General features: G+C 37.7%; 1 protein-coding gene across 1 annotated transcript in view; it reads right to left on the bottom strand.

Annotated features, from left to right (window-relative positions):
* SLC22A2 (solute carrier family 22 member 2) overlaps positions 1-12,777 on the bottom strand; it is a 48,509-nt gene extending 35,732 nt beyond the window's left edge. The window contains exons 1-2 of the mRNA XM_001381437.4: positions 11,834-12,777; positions 10,341-10,444 (exon numbers count right to left, since the gene is read on the bottom strand). Coding sequence (XP_001381474.2) covers positions 10,341-10,444; positions 11,834-12,244 — 515 coding nt within the window. The 5' untranslated portion in view covers positions 12,245-12,777. The remainder of the gene's footprint in view (positions 1-10,340; positions 10,445-11,833) is intronic.
* Between the last annotated feature and the right edge of the window lie 6,259 nt (positions 12,778-19,036).

The following is a 19,036-nucleotide window of genomic DNA, read 5'->3' on the forward strand; positions in this document are numbered from 1 at the left end:
GACATTATTGTTTTACATTATTGTCCCCCAGGTTTGTAAAAAAATAGAGGAGGGGAGGCAGCTGGGTGGCTCAGTGAATTGAGAGTCAGGCCTAGAGACAGGAGGTCCTAGGTTCAAATCTGACCTCAGACACTTCCCAGCTGTATGACCCCCATTGCCTAGCCCTTACCACTGTATTGGCTCCAAGGCAGAAGGTAAGGCTTTAAAAAAAAATAGAGGAGAGGTATATTTCACTTTTCTTCTTTGGGGTCTCAAAGGTTGGCCATTAAAGTTTCCCAACATTTAGTTTTGATTTTTTTGTTCTTTTTTTTTGCAGAAACATTCTTTATAATATACCAAAGAGTATTTGAAAATAAAATTTCCAGAAAAAAAGTTTCCAGAAATTCAATTCACCCAAATAGTCTCTGCCAAATTGCAGTGATATATTTAGTTTTACTTTTCTCCTATACTTTGTTAAAGTTATTTTTCCCCTTCTTTAAGAAATGAATATAATAAAAAGGAAGGAGTTGCACACAGAAAGACCTTCCTAATAATTAAAATTATTCAAAAGTAGATTGGTATGCCATTGGAGATAGTGAGTTCCTTATACCTGGAAGTCTTCAAAGAAAGATTTCATGATTATGTACTTTTCTGAGGAAATTAAGGGAATGACTGGTTGAAATTGGAGGTCCCATCCAACTCAGATTCTGTGCTTCTGTACCTTCTCAGAACTGGAGTTAGGACTGGGGTAAATCTTGACTCTTTCAGATTATCAAGTGAATTATTCTAGTGGCGTGTTCATTTGATTGACCTGTCAGAGAGTGCACTCAGTGAGAATTATCTCAAGTTTGAACTAAATGATATATATCTGGTTATCCGAGACCTTCCTCTCTAAACTCACTAGACTAACAGCCAATATTTACTGAGCACTTTTCTGGTTTGCAAAAAGCTGTTCATTCATGATCTTACTGGCACCGTGGAACAATTCTATGAGGTAGAGACGATAGATGTTAATATGTCCATTTTGCAGCTGAAGAAATTGAGGCAAAGAGAGAATACATGATTTGTTTATGATGTCAGAGGGAGAATTTGAACCCAATGTTCCTGACTGTAAGCCTAAAATTCCATTTTTTCATCATGCTGCATTCAGTATTCAGGAAAAATGTAAAATGAACTACATTGCAGATCCTCGCTCCTCTTCCAGAGGTATTTCTTGATGTAATGGTGGTATATCTTGGATGGGAAACTTTGCTTTTCAGAGTTATCTCTTCTCTCTCTAACTGGCTTATAGGTAGGGTACTCGAGGTCAAGGACTACTATTAATTATCTTTGTGTATTTATGCATGTATATACAAATGTGCATATTTGTACATGTGTGTAATATATACATAAAACATACATCTATGCATAATACATATGTACATATATATATATATATATTTTATTTTTTTGCCTTAATCCATTGAAGGAAGGAAATGGTAACCCATTCCAGTATCTCTGCCAAGAAAATCTCATGGACAGAATTGTTCACAGGGTTACTATATTTATATTAGTACTGAGTACAATGCCTGGATCAGCATTGAAGCTCTTTAGAACTAAAAGCGCAGGTTATTGTACAAATTAAACCCAATGCCTCCTGTGACTTTTAGAGAACAATTTATTAAGCCATTTTTTCATATTATTCAATAATAATGTTCAGTCCTGTCCAAATTCTCATTTTTTTTCTTGGTAAAGATACTGGAGTGGTTTGTTATTTCTTTTTACAGCTCATTTTACAGATAAGGAAACTGAGGCAAACAGGGTTAAATAACTTGTCTGGGGTCACACAGCTAGTAAGTACCTGAGGCCAGATTTCAATGCAGGTTTTACTAACGTAAGGCCTGGTTCTCTATTTACTGAGCTACCTAGTATCAATCGTTCTCTAATTCTATTCCTTTCAATCTGTATCAATTCATAGAAGTCTTTAAAAGTTTCTCTGAATCCGAACTGCCTTCTCAGACATAACCAATGTGTTGCTTTGTTTTGAAAAAGTATACTTATTTGTTACAAGGGAAGGCTCCTAATTGTAAGCAAAAGATGATGAGTTAAAAGGCAGTGATAGAGATCCCTAAAAATGCACCAATAAAACATTTTAAAAAATGAACAGAAGACAAAAAGACCATTGGAAGGGGACAGTTAAGTCAAGTGAATAAACATTTACTGAGTACCTACTATGTGCTAGGCATTGCGTTAAGCATTAGGAATACAAAGAAAAAAATCAGTCTTGCTCTCAAGGAGCTCAGTTTAATGGGGAAGGTGGAATAGTGACTATATATAAACAATTTTGTACAAACAAGATGAACACAGGACAAAGTGGAAATTATTTTAGAGGGAAAGTACAAAGATTAAAGAGGATGTAGAAAGGTTTCTTGCAGAAGGGAGGACTTTGGTTGATGCTTAAAGGAAGTTAGGGAAGCCAGGAGGCAGAAATGGGGAGTAAAAGAGTTCCAGGTATGGGAAGACATTCAGTGAAAGTGTCTGGAGTCTGGAGATGAAATGTTATGTATGAGGAACAGCAAGGAAGCCAGTCACTTGATCATAATAAGGTATAAGACAATTGAAATGGGAAGAAGAGGCAACAGGTAAAAAAAGAGAAATTTTGTTTCTGCCTCAAAAATTTTAATATGTTATAGTTCTTTCAAAAACTGCATTTAATAGGTCCAGGTTTCATGTACAATCCTCTTGTCCTAAGTTTATTTGAAATTTTTTGTAGCTGTTGTTGATTAAAAAAATTTCCAGAGCTGATCAAGACAGAGTTATCTAGTTTATCCTGATGTCTCTAATAAGAATTATACCTAAACCATCTCCATAAAATGAAGATTTGCATTTTATTCTTAAAGATCTGTACATAATAAATCATCAGCCATTTCACCATAAAGTAATAATCACTATGATTATATCTTTCCCCTTAATAATAGCTTACACTTAAGTAGTACTTTGGAGTTTATAAAGCTTTTTACTTATATTAACTCATTTACTAGTTAGTTGGTACTGTCTTCCCCAGCCTCAGCTCCAGTAAAAACAGTACAATTAATTTTAATTCTGCCCCAGTCCTGGGATCCAGGGTTAAAATGAATGCTTTCACTAAGAGATGTGAGGTTACTAGGACAAGTCACACTATGGGTCCCTAAATCCTGAATGTTCTCTTAGAAATGAAATAGGGCTAATATGAACATCAAGGGAAATTTTAAGAGGAAAACATAGTAGAGCAACAAAGCAGCTTCAGGGAATGTGTTGTTCCTGTGTGTGTGTGTGTGTGTGTGTGTGTGTGTGTGAGAGAGAGAGAGACAGACAGACAGACAGACAGACAGACAGACAGACAGACAGAGACAGAGAGAGAGAGCGAGAAAGAGAGAGAGAAAGAGAGAGAGATTAACTCTGTCTTCATAGTGGTGGGGAAAGGAAGGGGTTCTTTTTGTCATTATTAAAAAAAAGTGTGTTGCATATAGTAGGTAGAGAACTGAACTCAGAACCAGGAAGATATAGGTTCAAGTGTGGCCCCTGACACATACTGGTTCAGTGCCTCCTCTAAGAATAAAGTTTGCAGAGCAATTGCTCATGTGCTTTGATAAAGGGAGTTTTCTCACTGGGAGTTCCATATATGGATGAACCCGTTGTTCTGGTCTCTAAAAAAATAGTGCTTAAGTTCGTGTTTTGTTTTTGTTTTGCTTTTAGTATCAGATGGCAGAGCCTTTTTCTTGTGCCCCCTCTCCATGTCACTGCTTGGCATTGGTGTCATAAAGGCTTTCAAAAAAAGAATCATGGGAACAGGGGAAGTTTTGCTGAATCATAGTAACCTTTGAATGATTCTACTCAAGATGGAACTCATGAAGATGATTTCTCTCTCTCTCCTCTTCACCCTCCCTCAACCCATTTTCAGTACATTTTACAGAGTACTCTGTTAACTTTCAGCAAATATGAAAAAAACTGTTAACTTTCAGAAAACATGAGTGCTCTGTTAACTTTTAGCTAATATTGGGATACTTTGTTAACTTTTAGAAAACATTAATGTTCTCTGTTAAATTTTATAATCAAAACTTAATTATAAACTTCTAAGTAGATTATAAGCTCCTTGAAGACAGGCATTAGACCTTATAATTTAGGGGGAAAAAAAGATACCTTGGGTACTATCAAGAAGTTATGGGGGGGGCAGCTGGGTAGCTCAGTGGATTGAGTGCCAGGCCTAGAGATGGGAGGTCCTAGGTTTAAATCTGGACTCAGACACTTCCCAGCTGAGTGACCCTGGGCAAGTCACTTAACCCCCATTGCCTAGCCCTTACCACTCTTCTGCCTTGGAACCAATACAAAGTATTGATTCCAAGATGGAGGATAAAGGTTTTATTTTTAAAAAAGAAAAGAATTTATTGGTGGGGTAGTTAGTTGACTTAGTGGCTAGAGAGCCAGGCCTGGAGACATGAGGTCCTGGGTTCAAATTTGGCCTCAGACACATCCTAGTTGTATGACCCTGGGTAAATAAATCACTTAATCCCCATTGTCTAGCCCTTTTTGGTCTTTGGCCTTGGAACCAACATTTGGTATTAATTGTATGATAGACGGTAAAGAGTTTTTTGTTTTTTAAAGAAGATATTGGTTCAGTTTTTAAGAGATAAAAATCCTTTTTAAAAATAGAGTTTCTAAAGCTTCTTCAGAATCAGAAATCTGGTACTATGCTTACAATTTGCCATGAGAGATAAAGTCTGATAAAGTCTATGAATTAATATGCTTATTTTGGACTATAAGAAAGACTGTTACAAAGCTTTAACTCTGATTTTGAGGATCTGTATTTATAGTAGTTTATGGCTGTTGCCTCAAGTAAGAATTCTGAGTCTTTCCTAGAAGAATAGAAAATGTGCAAACCCACAAAAGAAATTATATCTTCAATCACACACTGGAATCTTTTCTTTTTAAGGTAAAGAGGATATGAATTGGGAGTACCTTGTAAATGTAATATTTTCTTTATCAAATGTTTTTTGATCATTAATTAAAATGGAAGTTACTTTCATAGGTACAGATTTGAAAGAAGTCAGATTTCCTTTTCATACATTTCTAGACTGACATTGATAACCAGAGCATGGCAATCAGGGAAGTAAAAGGTTTTCAGTTCTTGCCAAATGAGGATAAGCCGAAGGAATTGGGGATTATAGCCTGGCAGAGAAAAGAATAGCGGTCCTGATATCTATCTTCACTTATCTGAAGGAGTGCCACCTGGAAGAGTTTAGATTTGTGCTGCTTGGCTCCTGAAGGCCAGAACTTTAAAGTGAATGGGCATGGGGTTGGGGACAGCTGTAAAGAGGCAAAATTGGGTTTGGGATATCGGGCAAGTCTTCCTAAAAATTAGAAGTATCCAAAAGTGAAATGGGTTGCCACCTCCACAGATCTTTGATTATAGATCTCCAAAGATCTCCAAAGGTCTTTGATTATAGACTACATAATGATTTTGTTGAATTCTTTGGTAGAAAGGTTTCTTTTTCAGGTATACGTTGCACAGTTGTGACATTCTGGGGTTCAGAACCCTAAAATCAACTGCTCTCACATTGTTTCAAATAGCATTACAACAATGACAGCAGGAAACTTTCTTACACCTTTTAGTAGATTTGAAAGAACAACCCTTCAACTTTCATAAGCTTTCCATTCTTGTCTTACTATACTCCTGCCTTTGCTCAAGAAACAACTAAATTATGCAGCAAGCCCCTTATTGATATTAAGGCTCTTAAGCCATCTCCATGCACTAGCCAGGACAGGATTCACTTTCCATAATATATGTCCCTCTACAGATATCACAGCTCCTTTATAACAATCTAGGTAGCACAGTGGTCAGAGAGCTAGGGCTGAAGTCAGGAAGACTCATCTTCACAAGTACAGATCCGTGACCCTGTGCAAGTCACTTATCCCTATTTATCTTAGTTCCTCATCTGTAAAATGAGCTGGAATAGGAAATGGCAAACCACTGCAGGATCTTTGCCAACAAAACCTCAGATGGGGTCATGGAAAATCAGACATGCCTGAAAAATGTCTGAACAACAGAAGAGTTTCTGAAGCCAAAAACTTCTTTCAAGCACCAGATAATCACAGAACCCGGAGTCCTAATTTAATCCTTGTTCGGTCTAGGGTCAAAGATTTAGGTAATGGAATTTTAGAACTGAACAGAAAAATGGACTGGACTTAAAGGTATCTACAAAAAAAAGGTCTGGGTTGGTTTAATTATAGCTGCTTATTAACTTATGCCTAGACTTGTTCTTTCACAGACTGAAACTTTGAGAAGATTACACTCTACACAAATGGAAATTGTTCAGACGATTTAAAAAATGTAAATGAGCAGTTCCTGTTCTACCATTTGTGATCAAAATTTTCATTCTATCAGCCCTACAACCAATCAACAAGACATATTAATCACTGACTGCGTGCCAAATCCTGGGGCTTGCAAAGACAAAAATGAAAGCATTTCTGACTTTGAGAAGCTTGATAAACATACCCGTTGATGCATTTATTGCCAGGTGGGTCAGACTAATTGGATCCAAATGGATCTTTGATCTTTTAATCTCACTCTGATAACACAGTTGGAATCATTACTAACACAGCTTAAGTTGAAGCAAAAAACTTATGATTCAGGGGTACAACTCTCCCAGCTTTCCCCCTTTAAAAAAATATTAGGTGGGGCCAGAAAGTGGTTGTTATCTAGAGCAAAGCACTTTACATTCCTGGGTCTCACTTTTCCCATCTGTAAAATGAGGGGATTGGATCATATGTTGGACTCTATGACCTCCAAGGTCTCCTCTAGGTAGCCCTAAAATCAATTCAATTATTTTAGAGAAATCAATGCGTGAAAGACTAGTATAGCTTCCCCATGAGAGATTTTCCATGGAGTTCTGCCATATAAAAATTAAGTTTCTTCAGATTTGCCTTTTTGTATGGCTCAGTAAAGTTAGAAAATGATCCAAATCTGGCATAAAGAATATTAGAAACTGTACCTGTTGGGCTACTCTTTTAGATTAGATTTCACAGAGACAGGAAAGGTGGGGGAGAGGTTGGGGATAAGAATGGCCTGTAGACCTTTGTTAGGAAGATTCCCCAAAAAGTAGATTTCTCAAAACTGTTGCGGGGGGGGGGGAGAATTCAGTTTAGAAGAATTCAACAAATGTTTATTAATTATCTACTTCATATGAAAAGGACTTGGCTGGAAATGGGGTGAAGGGAAAGATAAAGTAAGACAAGAAAAATTAAAACAAGCATACTGATCTAGTGGGTAGAGCACTGGACTTAAAGGTAGAAAGACCTGTTTTTCACTCGCTTCAAATAGGGTTCTGACACCTTGGACACATATTAGCTGAGTGACCCTGGGTCAGTTACTTAATCTGTCAGTTCTCTAGGAGACTCTGTAAGACTAGAAGTTGCAGAGAAGATACTAATTGTGTTGGTTAGGGGAATTTATTCACCTGAGTCATTCCTATATCAATGAAATTCTAGGTCTAGCCCTTATTCTTTTCCTAATAAATCATTGTTTTTCTTTATATGTGCCAGGAATCCCTTTGGCAATCTGGTCAAACCTAATACCACTGTGATTTGTTGCTTATATTTAAAATGGAAAATAAAAATGAAATTTCAATTAGACATCAGTGAAAACAAAGAAATGACTCCTTCTTCTTTTTTTTTTTAACCAAATAAACTTCTGAATCCTCTGATCCCAGGTTAAGAATTCCTAGTTTAAAAGAATTATGAGTTTAACAGGATAATGAGTAAGTAAAAGACCATCAGAGAGAAAGAGAGGGATAAAGGAAAGGAGGAAGAGGGAGAGAGAAAATGAATTCAGCAAAAATGCTTACTAAAGGGGACAGCTAGGTGACTCAGTGGATTGAGATCCAGACTTAGAGATGTGTGGTCCTAAGTTCAAATCTGACCTCAGATACTTCCTAGCTGTGTGAGTCTAGACAAGTCACTTAACCCCCATTGCTCCTTTCTATCTTGGAACCAATAAATAGTATTGATTCTAAGACAGATGGGTAAGAATTAAAAAACAACAACTAGTTTACTGAAGTTATAGACACAAAATATATAATTTTCCTGGGCTTATGGCTCAGACACATGTACATTGACCTATACTATTCATGAGTTATGAGAATTGTTAACTCATTTATATCACATCCAACCTCTGATGGCCTCTGGGTAGTCTATTAACTAAGCTGAGGAGTAAACACACATATTTCATGCTGATAGTGTAACATTCACTTCCATTTTGCAGCTAGATAATGGGAGAGGGGCAGGGAGTTGTGAGTTTGTTAGCAAGAAGGTAGTAAATTGGTGAATAAGCCTTTGAAAGTGCAGACTCTCATTGTTGGACTCTGGATCTTGAATGGTTAATGTGTCCCTTATGATGCAGGAGGTCATCTAAACTTGTCTTTCATTATCCCCTAACACAAAAAGTCTTACATGATTATCTTCTTTGAACACCCAAGGGAATAAAGCCAGAGCGGGCACACAGGCAGTGACCATTAGGATCAAATATGAGTGTCCTTTGCTAAAATTCTCTCCTTCTCTGACCCATTATTTTGATTCCCTTTTAGTCAGTCCTCTTTTAAATTGCAAACATCTCTTAAGGGAAGTAACACATTAAGCCCTGTCACCTATTAATACTTTAGCTAGGATTGTGTTATAAGATTACCTTTTACCACAGAGAATGGAAAGCCAGGCAAATACTCTGATGCTTCTGGGGGAGGACAGAGCTGGGTTGGGGGAGTGTAGGAGATCACATGAGGACAGCATGAAATGCAAAACTTTTAGGCATGCAAGCTCATCTATAAGCTAATATCCCTTATCAAAGCCAGCACTCTTTGAGAATACCATTACATTGAGACTTTGTGTATTGTATAAAACAAAATTCCAAGCACTATTTGCCTTGGAATACGGTCCCAAATGAAAAATGACTGACCTATGGAGCAAGCACATCACATCCCTGATACTTACCTAGCATCACCATTATCCTAGTTTCAAGATGATATGTGAATGAAAGGGGAAATAATAGCTAAAGTAGCTCTCTTCAGTTTATACCTTGTTCTCTTAGATCCAAAGTGCCATTAGAGCTTATAGGACCCTGACAAAGAATTCCATCCATTTTGCTTCCCTCCAAAAGGGAACCCTTTCATATGATCTAGGCTAACACTAAAATTATGATGATTAGAATCTTAATTTTCCTTGAGGAGAGAGAGAGAGAGAATGCTTTCATCCCACTCTTTATCCTAGATTTTATCACAATTTAATGTGATTCTGGACCTTGGGGTCCCCTCAGAGGGGCAGATTGAGTCATACATGCCTGGAGAGTCTATTAGAGGCTAAGGGTGGGTCCTAGGTAGGTGGGTGGAAGTTGAGTAGAGAAAAGAGCCTTCAAGGCCAGTGGGCTGATAAAGGGGATTAAATTCAAGGACGGACTGGTGGCTCTCCATTGCTTAAAACACAACTCTTGTTTGCTCCCTCCTCTTCTAGGAGAGACATCTGATATTATTCTCAAGGCAACTTAGGGAATATAATATGACAATTTTGCTTATAACACTAATTTATTTTGACCTAGCACTTAAAATTTTATATGATATTTATCTCACAACAACAAAATCCGAGTAAGAAAGGTAGCACAAATATTTTAACTCCATCAAATAGTTACAAAAACTTAGCTCTGATGCTTTAATTGATCTCCCCAGTATTGAACAGCTTCTAAGAGTCAGAAAAGGGTCTTGATATAGGTCTTGTAACTCAGTGATCAATACTCTTTCCACTTTTCTCTGCTATAAAAAGAATATATTAAATTCAGGAAAATGTCAACTGTTTTCATTGGGCCATAATTTTCCAATTAGACCATTAGGCTTTCAGGGAAATCATGAAATTGAAGGAGCAGAGATGAAAAGAAAAAACTGCTTAATATAGTGGATGTCTTTTTAAAAAAAACTATCATGTCTTCATTTCTTTCTTTTCACTAACCCAACAGGGCCCTTGAGGATCCAAGAGAATCAGGAAAAGCCCAAGAGCATCTTTGACAAATAGAATCACCTTTATCCAACAAAGTTTGGATTGAAGTCCTGCCTCTGATTTAGACACTGGTTGTGTGACCCTGGAGAAGTCACTCAAACTCAGTGCTGCAGATAACTCTTTTGTATTTTTAGACTTGCAGTACAAGATGATGAGTTGCAGAACTAGTTTGCATTGGTAGAAGGAATTTTTTGTTAAAAAGAATTCCTTATACCATTGAAATCACAGGTGCCAGACTCTTCAAAAGAACAAGAAAATCAGTTATTTTATTTCTGAATATGTACTTAAATCCTATGGAATTGAAGACATACCTGTCTGCTATGTAACCGATGCCCAAAGAGCCAAAAAAAAATCCGACATTCACAATTGATTGAGACAGGTCCAGTTTCCAGGAATTTGCACATACCAGATTAAACTGCAGAGAAGCATTATAAGTTAGAAGACAGTAGAAAATCAATCTTACCACTAATTGGAGACAGAGCACCTCATACAGTACTGAGCTTATAATAAGTATGTATTCAGTATTTGTAAAATTGAATCGATATGGCTTAAAGGCTACAAATTAAAAAAAAAACCCATTTCTTAATACTTTTCTCAAGATAGCCAGAAATGAGTGAATTGAGGCCTGCAGTAGCAACTCTTTTTGATTAGGTTAATTTACCTATGTTTCTATACACTAGAGTATCATACACCCAGTGTATGTACCACCAAGGCAGTCATATTCTATTTTAAAGTATTATCACTTCGGTGATGGAAAGGACCATAGAGAGGACAATCTGGCCCAATCTACATCTTTTTAAAGATAAGGAAATCAAATCTCAGAGAGGTTGTGATCTGTCCAGCAATTCTACACAATAGAAGTTTAATGGTATACTAATAGTAATATTATAGAATCTTTGAGTTGAAAGGGTACTGTGAGGTCAGTTAGATCAAACCTATATCTGACAAGAGAAGACTTAGTTTGAAAGCTTATTTCAAATATTTTAAGGGCTGTCACGCAGAAAAGAGATTAGACTTATTCTATTTGGCCCTGTTGGGTAGAACTAGAACCAATTGGTAGAAGTTACAAAGATGGCAAGAGAAAAATTTTCTAATAATTGAAAATGTCCCAAAGTAGAATTTTCTTGGAAGGTTTTGGGTTCCAAAACCAAATATGCCTAGGTTCATCAAGATGAGGTATTAGCTTTCATCTTAAGGAAACATATTAGCATTCATTGGTTTAATTTCTAGCCTTCCATTTAGACTTTTACGTTGTGAGAGTTGCTTTCTACTGGGCACTTTGTTCCAAAGGAGATGTGTGTTCAATGACTTGGAAATGCCTTTAACAAGCTAACTTGGCTGGATGTGTTTGCTGTAAAATCATTCACAGCTGATTTGTCACTACTTAATACAAGTATATCAAGCAATGATTTATCTGTATAAAAGAGGTAGGTGAGAAATCTGAGTACCTTCACATATCCCAGATTTATTCATTGTATTTTGGGGGATTGAGTGTCCAGGAATTGAATCTATTTATCGCCAATCCACATCCATGTGTTTCATTTAGCAGTTTATTTTTTTTCTTAAACCATTACCTTCCATCTAAGAATCAATACTATGTATTGGTTCCAAGACAGAAGAGCAGCAAAGGCTAGGTAATTGAAATTAAAGGGTCACATAGCCAGGAAGTGTCTGAGACCAGATTTGAACCTAGGACTTTCTATCTTTAGGTCTGGCCCACAATCCACAGAACCATCAAGTAGCTACCTCCTCCCTTCCCCTCTCCCTCATTTAACAAGTTCTTGAGGAATTGGCTAAGACTTACCTCAGTCACAATGGAGGACCCTGCAGTGTCATACACCCAGCCATCCTGACAGGTGGTGAGGGGGATGTGGCTCCTGTTGCTGGCAAAACTGGCTAACGGGTCCGTGCAGCTGAGGGTGGTTTGGTTCCAGTCCACATCGTATCTCCAACATTGGCTGATAAAAGTGTCTCCTGGTATCCCCAGGCCTGGCACGGTGTAATTCAGCTCCTCTTCCAAACTCCAGCCACATCGTTTGCTTAGCTCTGAAACTCCAGGATTCAGGCAGCGGTGATCCGGGATGAAGCCCAGGAAAACAATCCCCACATAGATTGAGGTAAAGGCAGCAGAAAAGAGAGACAAAGCAAAAAAGATTTGTTTCTGGAATAAGTTAAATTCCCCAATGTGCTCTAGGATGTCATCTACAGTGGGCATTATTCCTGGAGGCAGTGCTGGTCCTGTTGTTCTTCTCAGCACTGCTCTAAAATTTTGCTGACAGCCTATTTAGAGCTTTGCAAAACTTTTGACCAAAAGTCAAAGGGTGACAGTTAATTTACTTTACAAATTGACCAGCCTTTCATCTAGACCTTTACTTTGTGAGAGTTACTTCCAACTGGGCACTTTGTTCCAGGGAGATGTGTGTTCAGCGACTCTTGGAAAGCCAGTGGTGCTGAATGTGTTTGTTGTAATATCATTCGTAGCTAGTTTGTCTCTACTTAATACAAGCACACTAAACAATTATTCCTCTGTACAACACAGGTGAGTAATTTGAGCAGCTCTGTAGATCCCTGATCCATTCATTATATCTCAGTGAAACTTAGTGCCCAGCAATCAAATAGATTTATAACTAACATACAGCCAGTCCAACTGTTCTGTATGAGAAGGTAAACTATATTTCTTTGTCCTTATTACAGAGTAAAAATGCCATCCTGTGATTTGGGGACAGGACTGTAACTCAGATCCAAAATTGTTTGTTACGATCTCTCTGTGTTTGTAGGTTGCACTGTATGCCCCTCACATGCAACCGTGATGCCGTTCATGCCGTTGCTGGCAGGTGGGCAGCTCCACTTTTGATTTCTGAGGTTCATGATTTTGCTAATGAAAAGTAGATGTTTGGGGCCTCAGTCTGGCATTCTTGTCTCATCCTCATAAAATGCACTTACCCTTGACCTAAATATTCTTATAAAGACTTCACTGTCTGCATGTTGGTTTAATGAATTCATTCTGCTCTCTACATGTCCTGTGCATTTTTGTTCATGTTAGCAGTGAATGTTTAGACTGTGGCAAATGTATCTAAATTCAAGGGAAGTATGTCAGTCATAGAAAAGGAAGCAAACAATCTGTCTGTCTATGCGGGTCGACAACAGAATCCTTAATGCCATTTTCAAGCTGCCAAAGAGAGTAGGTCACTTATTGTTTCATCTGCATAATAAGTGCCAGAAATTTAATCCAATTTTCTTGTGCATTTATTTTTCCTACAAGAGCATGCCTCCCAATAGCTCCACTTCCAGTTTCTCTTCTTCTAAGGCAACAAAAGGCAGTAGGATTATCAAATTAATGCGTTTGCTATGGCTTCAGATACTTCCAAGCTGGGTGACCCTGGGCAAGTCACTTTACCCCATTTGCCTAGCCCTTGCCATTCTGTCTTAGAGATGTTCCTGAGAAAGTAAGAATTTTTAAAAATGTATTTGCCACCTCCCAAAGCCAATACACATGAAGAGTTTACTATCTTCCAGGCACTGTATTAAGTAAGAGCTAGGGATACAAATAGAAGCATAAAGTCAGCTCTTGCCTTCAAGGAGCTTACTTTTTAATGGGGGAAAGACAGATATAAAAGAACTGAATAGTGAGAGAAATAGCTATAGATCAGGGAATGATGATGAAGTTTGTGGAGTCAGAGGTACAGGTAGGAGAGAAATAAAGCCTGGATCCACATCCCAAATGGAGTCACCAAAAGTAATTTACCAATATGGGAAGGAACCTGACTTTATAGAGGGATGGTCCAGTGTGAGGAAGCCCTAGGCGGAGAGGGAAGATGCATGATGGGAAGTCTTCTGAGTCATAGTGGCAAAGTCTTAAGAGTCTCAGGCACAGATTCTATAGATGGGATCATTCTGCCAGATGGTTCCCAGGAGCAAACATGATTTTGGTCATCACTATCCCTATTTGGGTATATAGTAGTTAAGGAAATATGGACTAATGTTTCAAAGCCCAAGAAGTTTTGAGTGCATCTTAAATATTAACCTAGGATCTAAACTCAAAGTTTCCTGGGTCTTAAGTTGAATATGGCATGATATATAGATGTTATATGCAGGAAGGGTGTAATATAACCAGATCAAAAATGACAAATACCCTTGGAGTCAGTGAAATACCTAGCTTCTGAATTACTAGTGTTGGGTTGTAATGCTGAGCTTATCAGTCCCATTTGGCACAAAACACTGTGACTCCTTTGCTAGGGTGATCTAATTACTCACCCAAATCTCCCTAGATATGTTTTTCTTCACATCAATAAACAGTTTCAGTTCTTGAGTGGATCTCTAAGTGCAGATGTCTTTTCCATCATTTAAGAATTTGCATTTTAGTCCACATAATAAAATCAAATCCAAAACAAGAACTATAAACCAGCAAAAGGAAAGAGAACAGATTCTTTCAACTAAAAGTTGGTTAGCTTTACTTTGACTCATGGTAAAGATTTAAAATATTATTAAAGGGAAACTTTGTGAGCATTTTAAAAGGGAAACTGTGATATCTGAGAGCCAAGTATGGCTTTGTTAAAAATGGCTTATTTCCCTTTACATTCATTCATTCATTCATTCATTCATTCATTCATCTATCTATTCATTTATCCATTTATTTATTTATTTATTCATCAATCCATTTATGTATTTATCAATTCATCCATTTATTTATTTATCCAGATATTTACTTATTTATTCAATCATTTATTAATCTATTTATTTATTTGTTTGTTTATTTTTAAACCCTTATCTTCCATCTTGGAATCAATTCTGTGTATTGGTTCCAAGGCAGAAGAGTGGTAAGGGCTAGGCAATGGGGGTTAAGTGACTTGCCCAGGGTCACAAAGCTGGGAAGTGTCTGAGGCCAGATTTGAACCTAGGACCTCCCATCTCTAGGCCTGGCTCTCAATTCACTGAGCTTCACAGCTGCTCCCCACCCCTTTATTTCCCTTTTTAAACAGATAGATCAGGAATATACCAAGATAATATACATAGATTTCAGCAAGGTATTTGAAACCAGTCTCTGATGAGAAAATATGCCTACATTCATTGAAAACATAGGAAACTGTGGCATGGAATGTTCCATATAATGTCAGATCTGGTTAATATGCTGATTTATTTTGCTGAGATTTTTTTTTTAATAAGAAAAGGCTCTCTGGGAACTAAAAGGAAACTAAAAAGGGATGTGGTGAGAGAAAATATCTGTGATACACGGCATAGTGATGAAATTTGTAGTCAGAAGCACAAATGGGAGAGGAATAAAGCCTGGATCTATCCCCCAGATGGAGGCACCAGAAGTAATTTACCAACATGGGAAGGAAACTGACTTGATAGAGGGATGATCCAGTGTGAGAAGGCTCAAGGAGGTGAGGGAAAATTCAGTGGAGGAATCTGATGTAGAAATAAAAAGTTACCAATAAAAAAACAACTTTTAAATCATTCATGCTTTTTAGGGAAATGCTTGATAATTGATTTTTAAATCCATTCATAATATATACTACTATTTAAAATAATAATTCCATACCCTATGTTTTAACATAATAATGTTATAAATAATACCATTTTTTATCATTACTATCATTTTGCAATACCTTCCCCCACTGAACCTAATAGAGCAAAGGAATGTGTTAAGTAAAACAATCACATTGAACTGTTAATGTATACCTCATTTTGATTAATTTTACTTGAAGAGGACTGAAATGACATAGCTACAATATTGGGGTCAATATACAGTGTGTCTGACTGTGACTGATCAGTCCAGTCTGAGCTTAGAAGGTTCTACCACAGGTCAGGCCTGAATAGCCAGTGTGAACATTTGGGCTAGAAATGTCTCTAAATTTGCACGTCTCACATTTCTATTGAAATTGCAATTCTCCTTTGCCTTCTTTGATGCTGGTATGCCACAATGGACTGTCCTATACTGGTGTGTCCCAAAATTTCTTCAGAGAGACCTAGAGAGCGCCCTTGAATCACTTCTTCTGACTTCTGGGTGAGCGCTTGTCTTGTGTGAGTTCTCTGTCAAATTAGGCAAACTTGCCTTTGGTATTCAAACAACAGTGGCAAGCCCAATGGAATTGGACTCTCTGTAGTGGAGTTTGAAGGCTTGGCAGTTCCACTCAAGAAAGGACCCATGTCTAGTACCTTATCTTGCCAGATGATCTTCAGAATCTTCCTAAGACAATTCAAATGGAAGCGATTCAGTTTCCTGGCGTGGTGCCAGCAGACCAGGTTTCATAGCAGACCAGAGGCATGCTGAGGTTAGCACAATGGCTCTGTAGACCTTCAGTTTGTTAGACAGCCTAATAGCTTGCCTCTTTCACATTTTTCTTTGGAGCCTCCCAAACACTGAGCTTGCTCTGACAAGGAATACATCAACTTCATCATGCACGTACACATCCCTGGAAAGTATACTGCTAAGGCATAGCATTCAAAAATTCTCCATTTGCTATAACCAATGGTTGCACATATGGGTGGTATGAGGCTGACTTCTGGAGAAGCTCTTTTTCTTGGTGTTCATTATCATGCCAAAATTAGTGCAAACAGCAGAGAATTGATCCATATTGTAAAGATTAAAATTTAGGGGAAATGGGGAGACTGAGGCAGGTAGAAATTAGTTTCTCTCTGCAAGGAGTATTATATTTTTTAGAGGTTTATTAAAGGCTAAAGATTAAAGAATATACAAGTAAGAAACATGTGCCTAGGCCAGAGGCCTAGACAAATAACCTCACATCACGCAAGAGACGAGCCTGCTCCAAAATGGAAGTCCAAAAAAAGCCAAGAGAGCCCTCAAAAGCCTTTGAATCAGCTTAAATACCTTCTCGATCTCCGCCCAGGTGAGATTACAAGGCATTCTGGGGAAGTGGAGCAAAGGCTCATGGGGATTGTAGTCCTGTATTCGAGTCTATTTTTTACAATATCCATGTCATATATTTGCTTTAAAGGCTGCACTGATTGCACAATCATCTGCAAACAAGAGGTCATGCAACAAATCTTCTTTCTTCCACTTTAGTCTAGGCTTATAGGCATTTCAAGGTAAATAATTTAGCATCAGTGGAGTAGTTGACTTTGATGCCATTTTCATTCACAGTGAAGGTGATTACAGCATCAATGAAGATATCATGCTTAAAAGCATAAGAACAAATCCAGAGCCCTGCTTTGCTCCATTGGTGCCTGGGGGAGCATGAGAATATTGTCCATTATCCAGAACCCACGCAAACATGCCATCATGGAACTGGTGTACAACACTGATGAATTTCTCTGGGCAACACAATTTTACCATAATCTTCCACAAACCCTTTGACACTGACTGTGTCAAAGGCCTTGGTCAGATTCCTTGGAACTTCTGTTCTGCTTCTGACATTCCTCTTGGAGCTGTCAGGCATTGAACTCTATATAGAGCATTCCTCAGTCATTTCTGAAGTCATGCTGGCTCTAGGGGGGCAGGACCATTTTCCAAGTGAAGGATTAGCCTACTCAAGAGGACTTTGACAAGAATCTTGCTGGTAGTGACTAGGAGAGACCTGTTATGGGACAATCTATTTCCTTTTCCTTTATAGAGATGGGCAATGGAGGCATCTTTGATCTCCTGAGGATAACCTCCTTTTGGCACCTAATCTAGAAGACTTCAGTCAGTTTTTGTATGAGCAGTGTGACCCTTGGCCTATAAATTTCTGCTGGAGTGGAATCAAGACCAAGTGCTTTGCCACATGAGAGGAGTTTAATGGTATTCAAAATTTCTTCTGTTGGATGTTGAGTGAGAGAGGGATTGACTTTAACTTGAGGTATATAGCCAACATCTTCAGCATTCTATTGAGAACACTATGGAAGTTCATCTCTCCAGATCATGTCTTTGTCAATGATTAGTGTGTAGCTGAATCAGTGCTAGGTACTTGAGGTGCACTATAAGTTTTTGGCCAATAAATGGTCTTCAGGGCATCAGAGAAGTGCTTTGGATTGTTATTATCAGTACAAAACTGAATTTTATCTGTGTCCTTACTGAGTCGAGAATCCTGTATCTCTTTAAGCTTCACTTGTATTTTACTTTTGATGAAGTTAAATACTGCCTTCTTAGAGACAGATGAACTCTCCTACTGGTAAACTGTGGAATTCTCATTTTTCATTTAGAGCTTCTGAATTTCCTCATGATTTTCATTAAACCAATCCCAGTATTTGCAAGAATTCTGATACAGAAGAGTAAGTGTGGTGCTATACATCAGATCTCTGAAATCTGCCCTCTCCTTTTATGATCCATTGTTACTGACCATGTGTTGGATCACCTTTTTCCCTCCAAGTCAGCAACAAATTGTTTGCTCTTCTCCTTTAAGTTTTATGATAGTTATCTTGCCTTGGGGTGGCTGCTTTTGTTGCATTTAACTGTCTAACTTGGAGAAGATAAGTCTATGATCAATCCAGCACTCTGCACCATACATCATCTTTGGCACTCTCACATTCTCAGCCTTCTCACAATGATATAGTCTATCTATTAAATTCCAATTCTTGCAGCCAGGATGCACCTATTATGTTTTATTTCATTTAGGTGAATGGAAGAAGGCAAGAGTTGCAATCATGGTATCTGACGAAGCGAAAGTAAATATAGATCTGATCAAAAAGGATAGGGAAGGTTACTACATCCTGATAAAAGGTAGTATAGACAATGAGGAAATATCAGTAATCAACATGTATGCACCAAATGGTATAGCATCCAAATTTCTAAAGGAGAAACTAGTGGAGTTGAAAGAGGAAATAGATAGTATATAGTATATAGTATAGGTAGTAAGACTCTACTAGTGGGAGATCTGAACTTACCACTATCAAATTTAGATAAATAAAATAAAAAATAAATAAGGAAGAGGTAAGATATGTGAATTAAATCTTAGAAAAATTAGAGTTAATAGATATATGGAGAAAAATAAATAGTGACAAAAAGGAATACACCTTCTTTTCAGTAGCACATGGTACATTCACAAAGATTGACCATGTACTAAGGCAT

The sequence above is a fragment of the Monodelphis domestica genome, chromosome 2 (assembly GCF_027887165.1).
Source record: "Monodelphis domestica isolate mMonDom1 chromosome 2, mMonDom1.pri, whole genome shotgun sequence".
NCBI lineage: Eukaryota > Metazoa > Chordata > Mammalia > Didelphimorphia > Didelphidae > Monodelphis > Monodelphis domestica.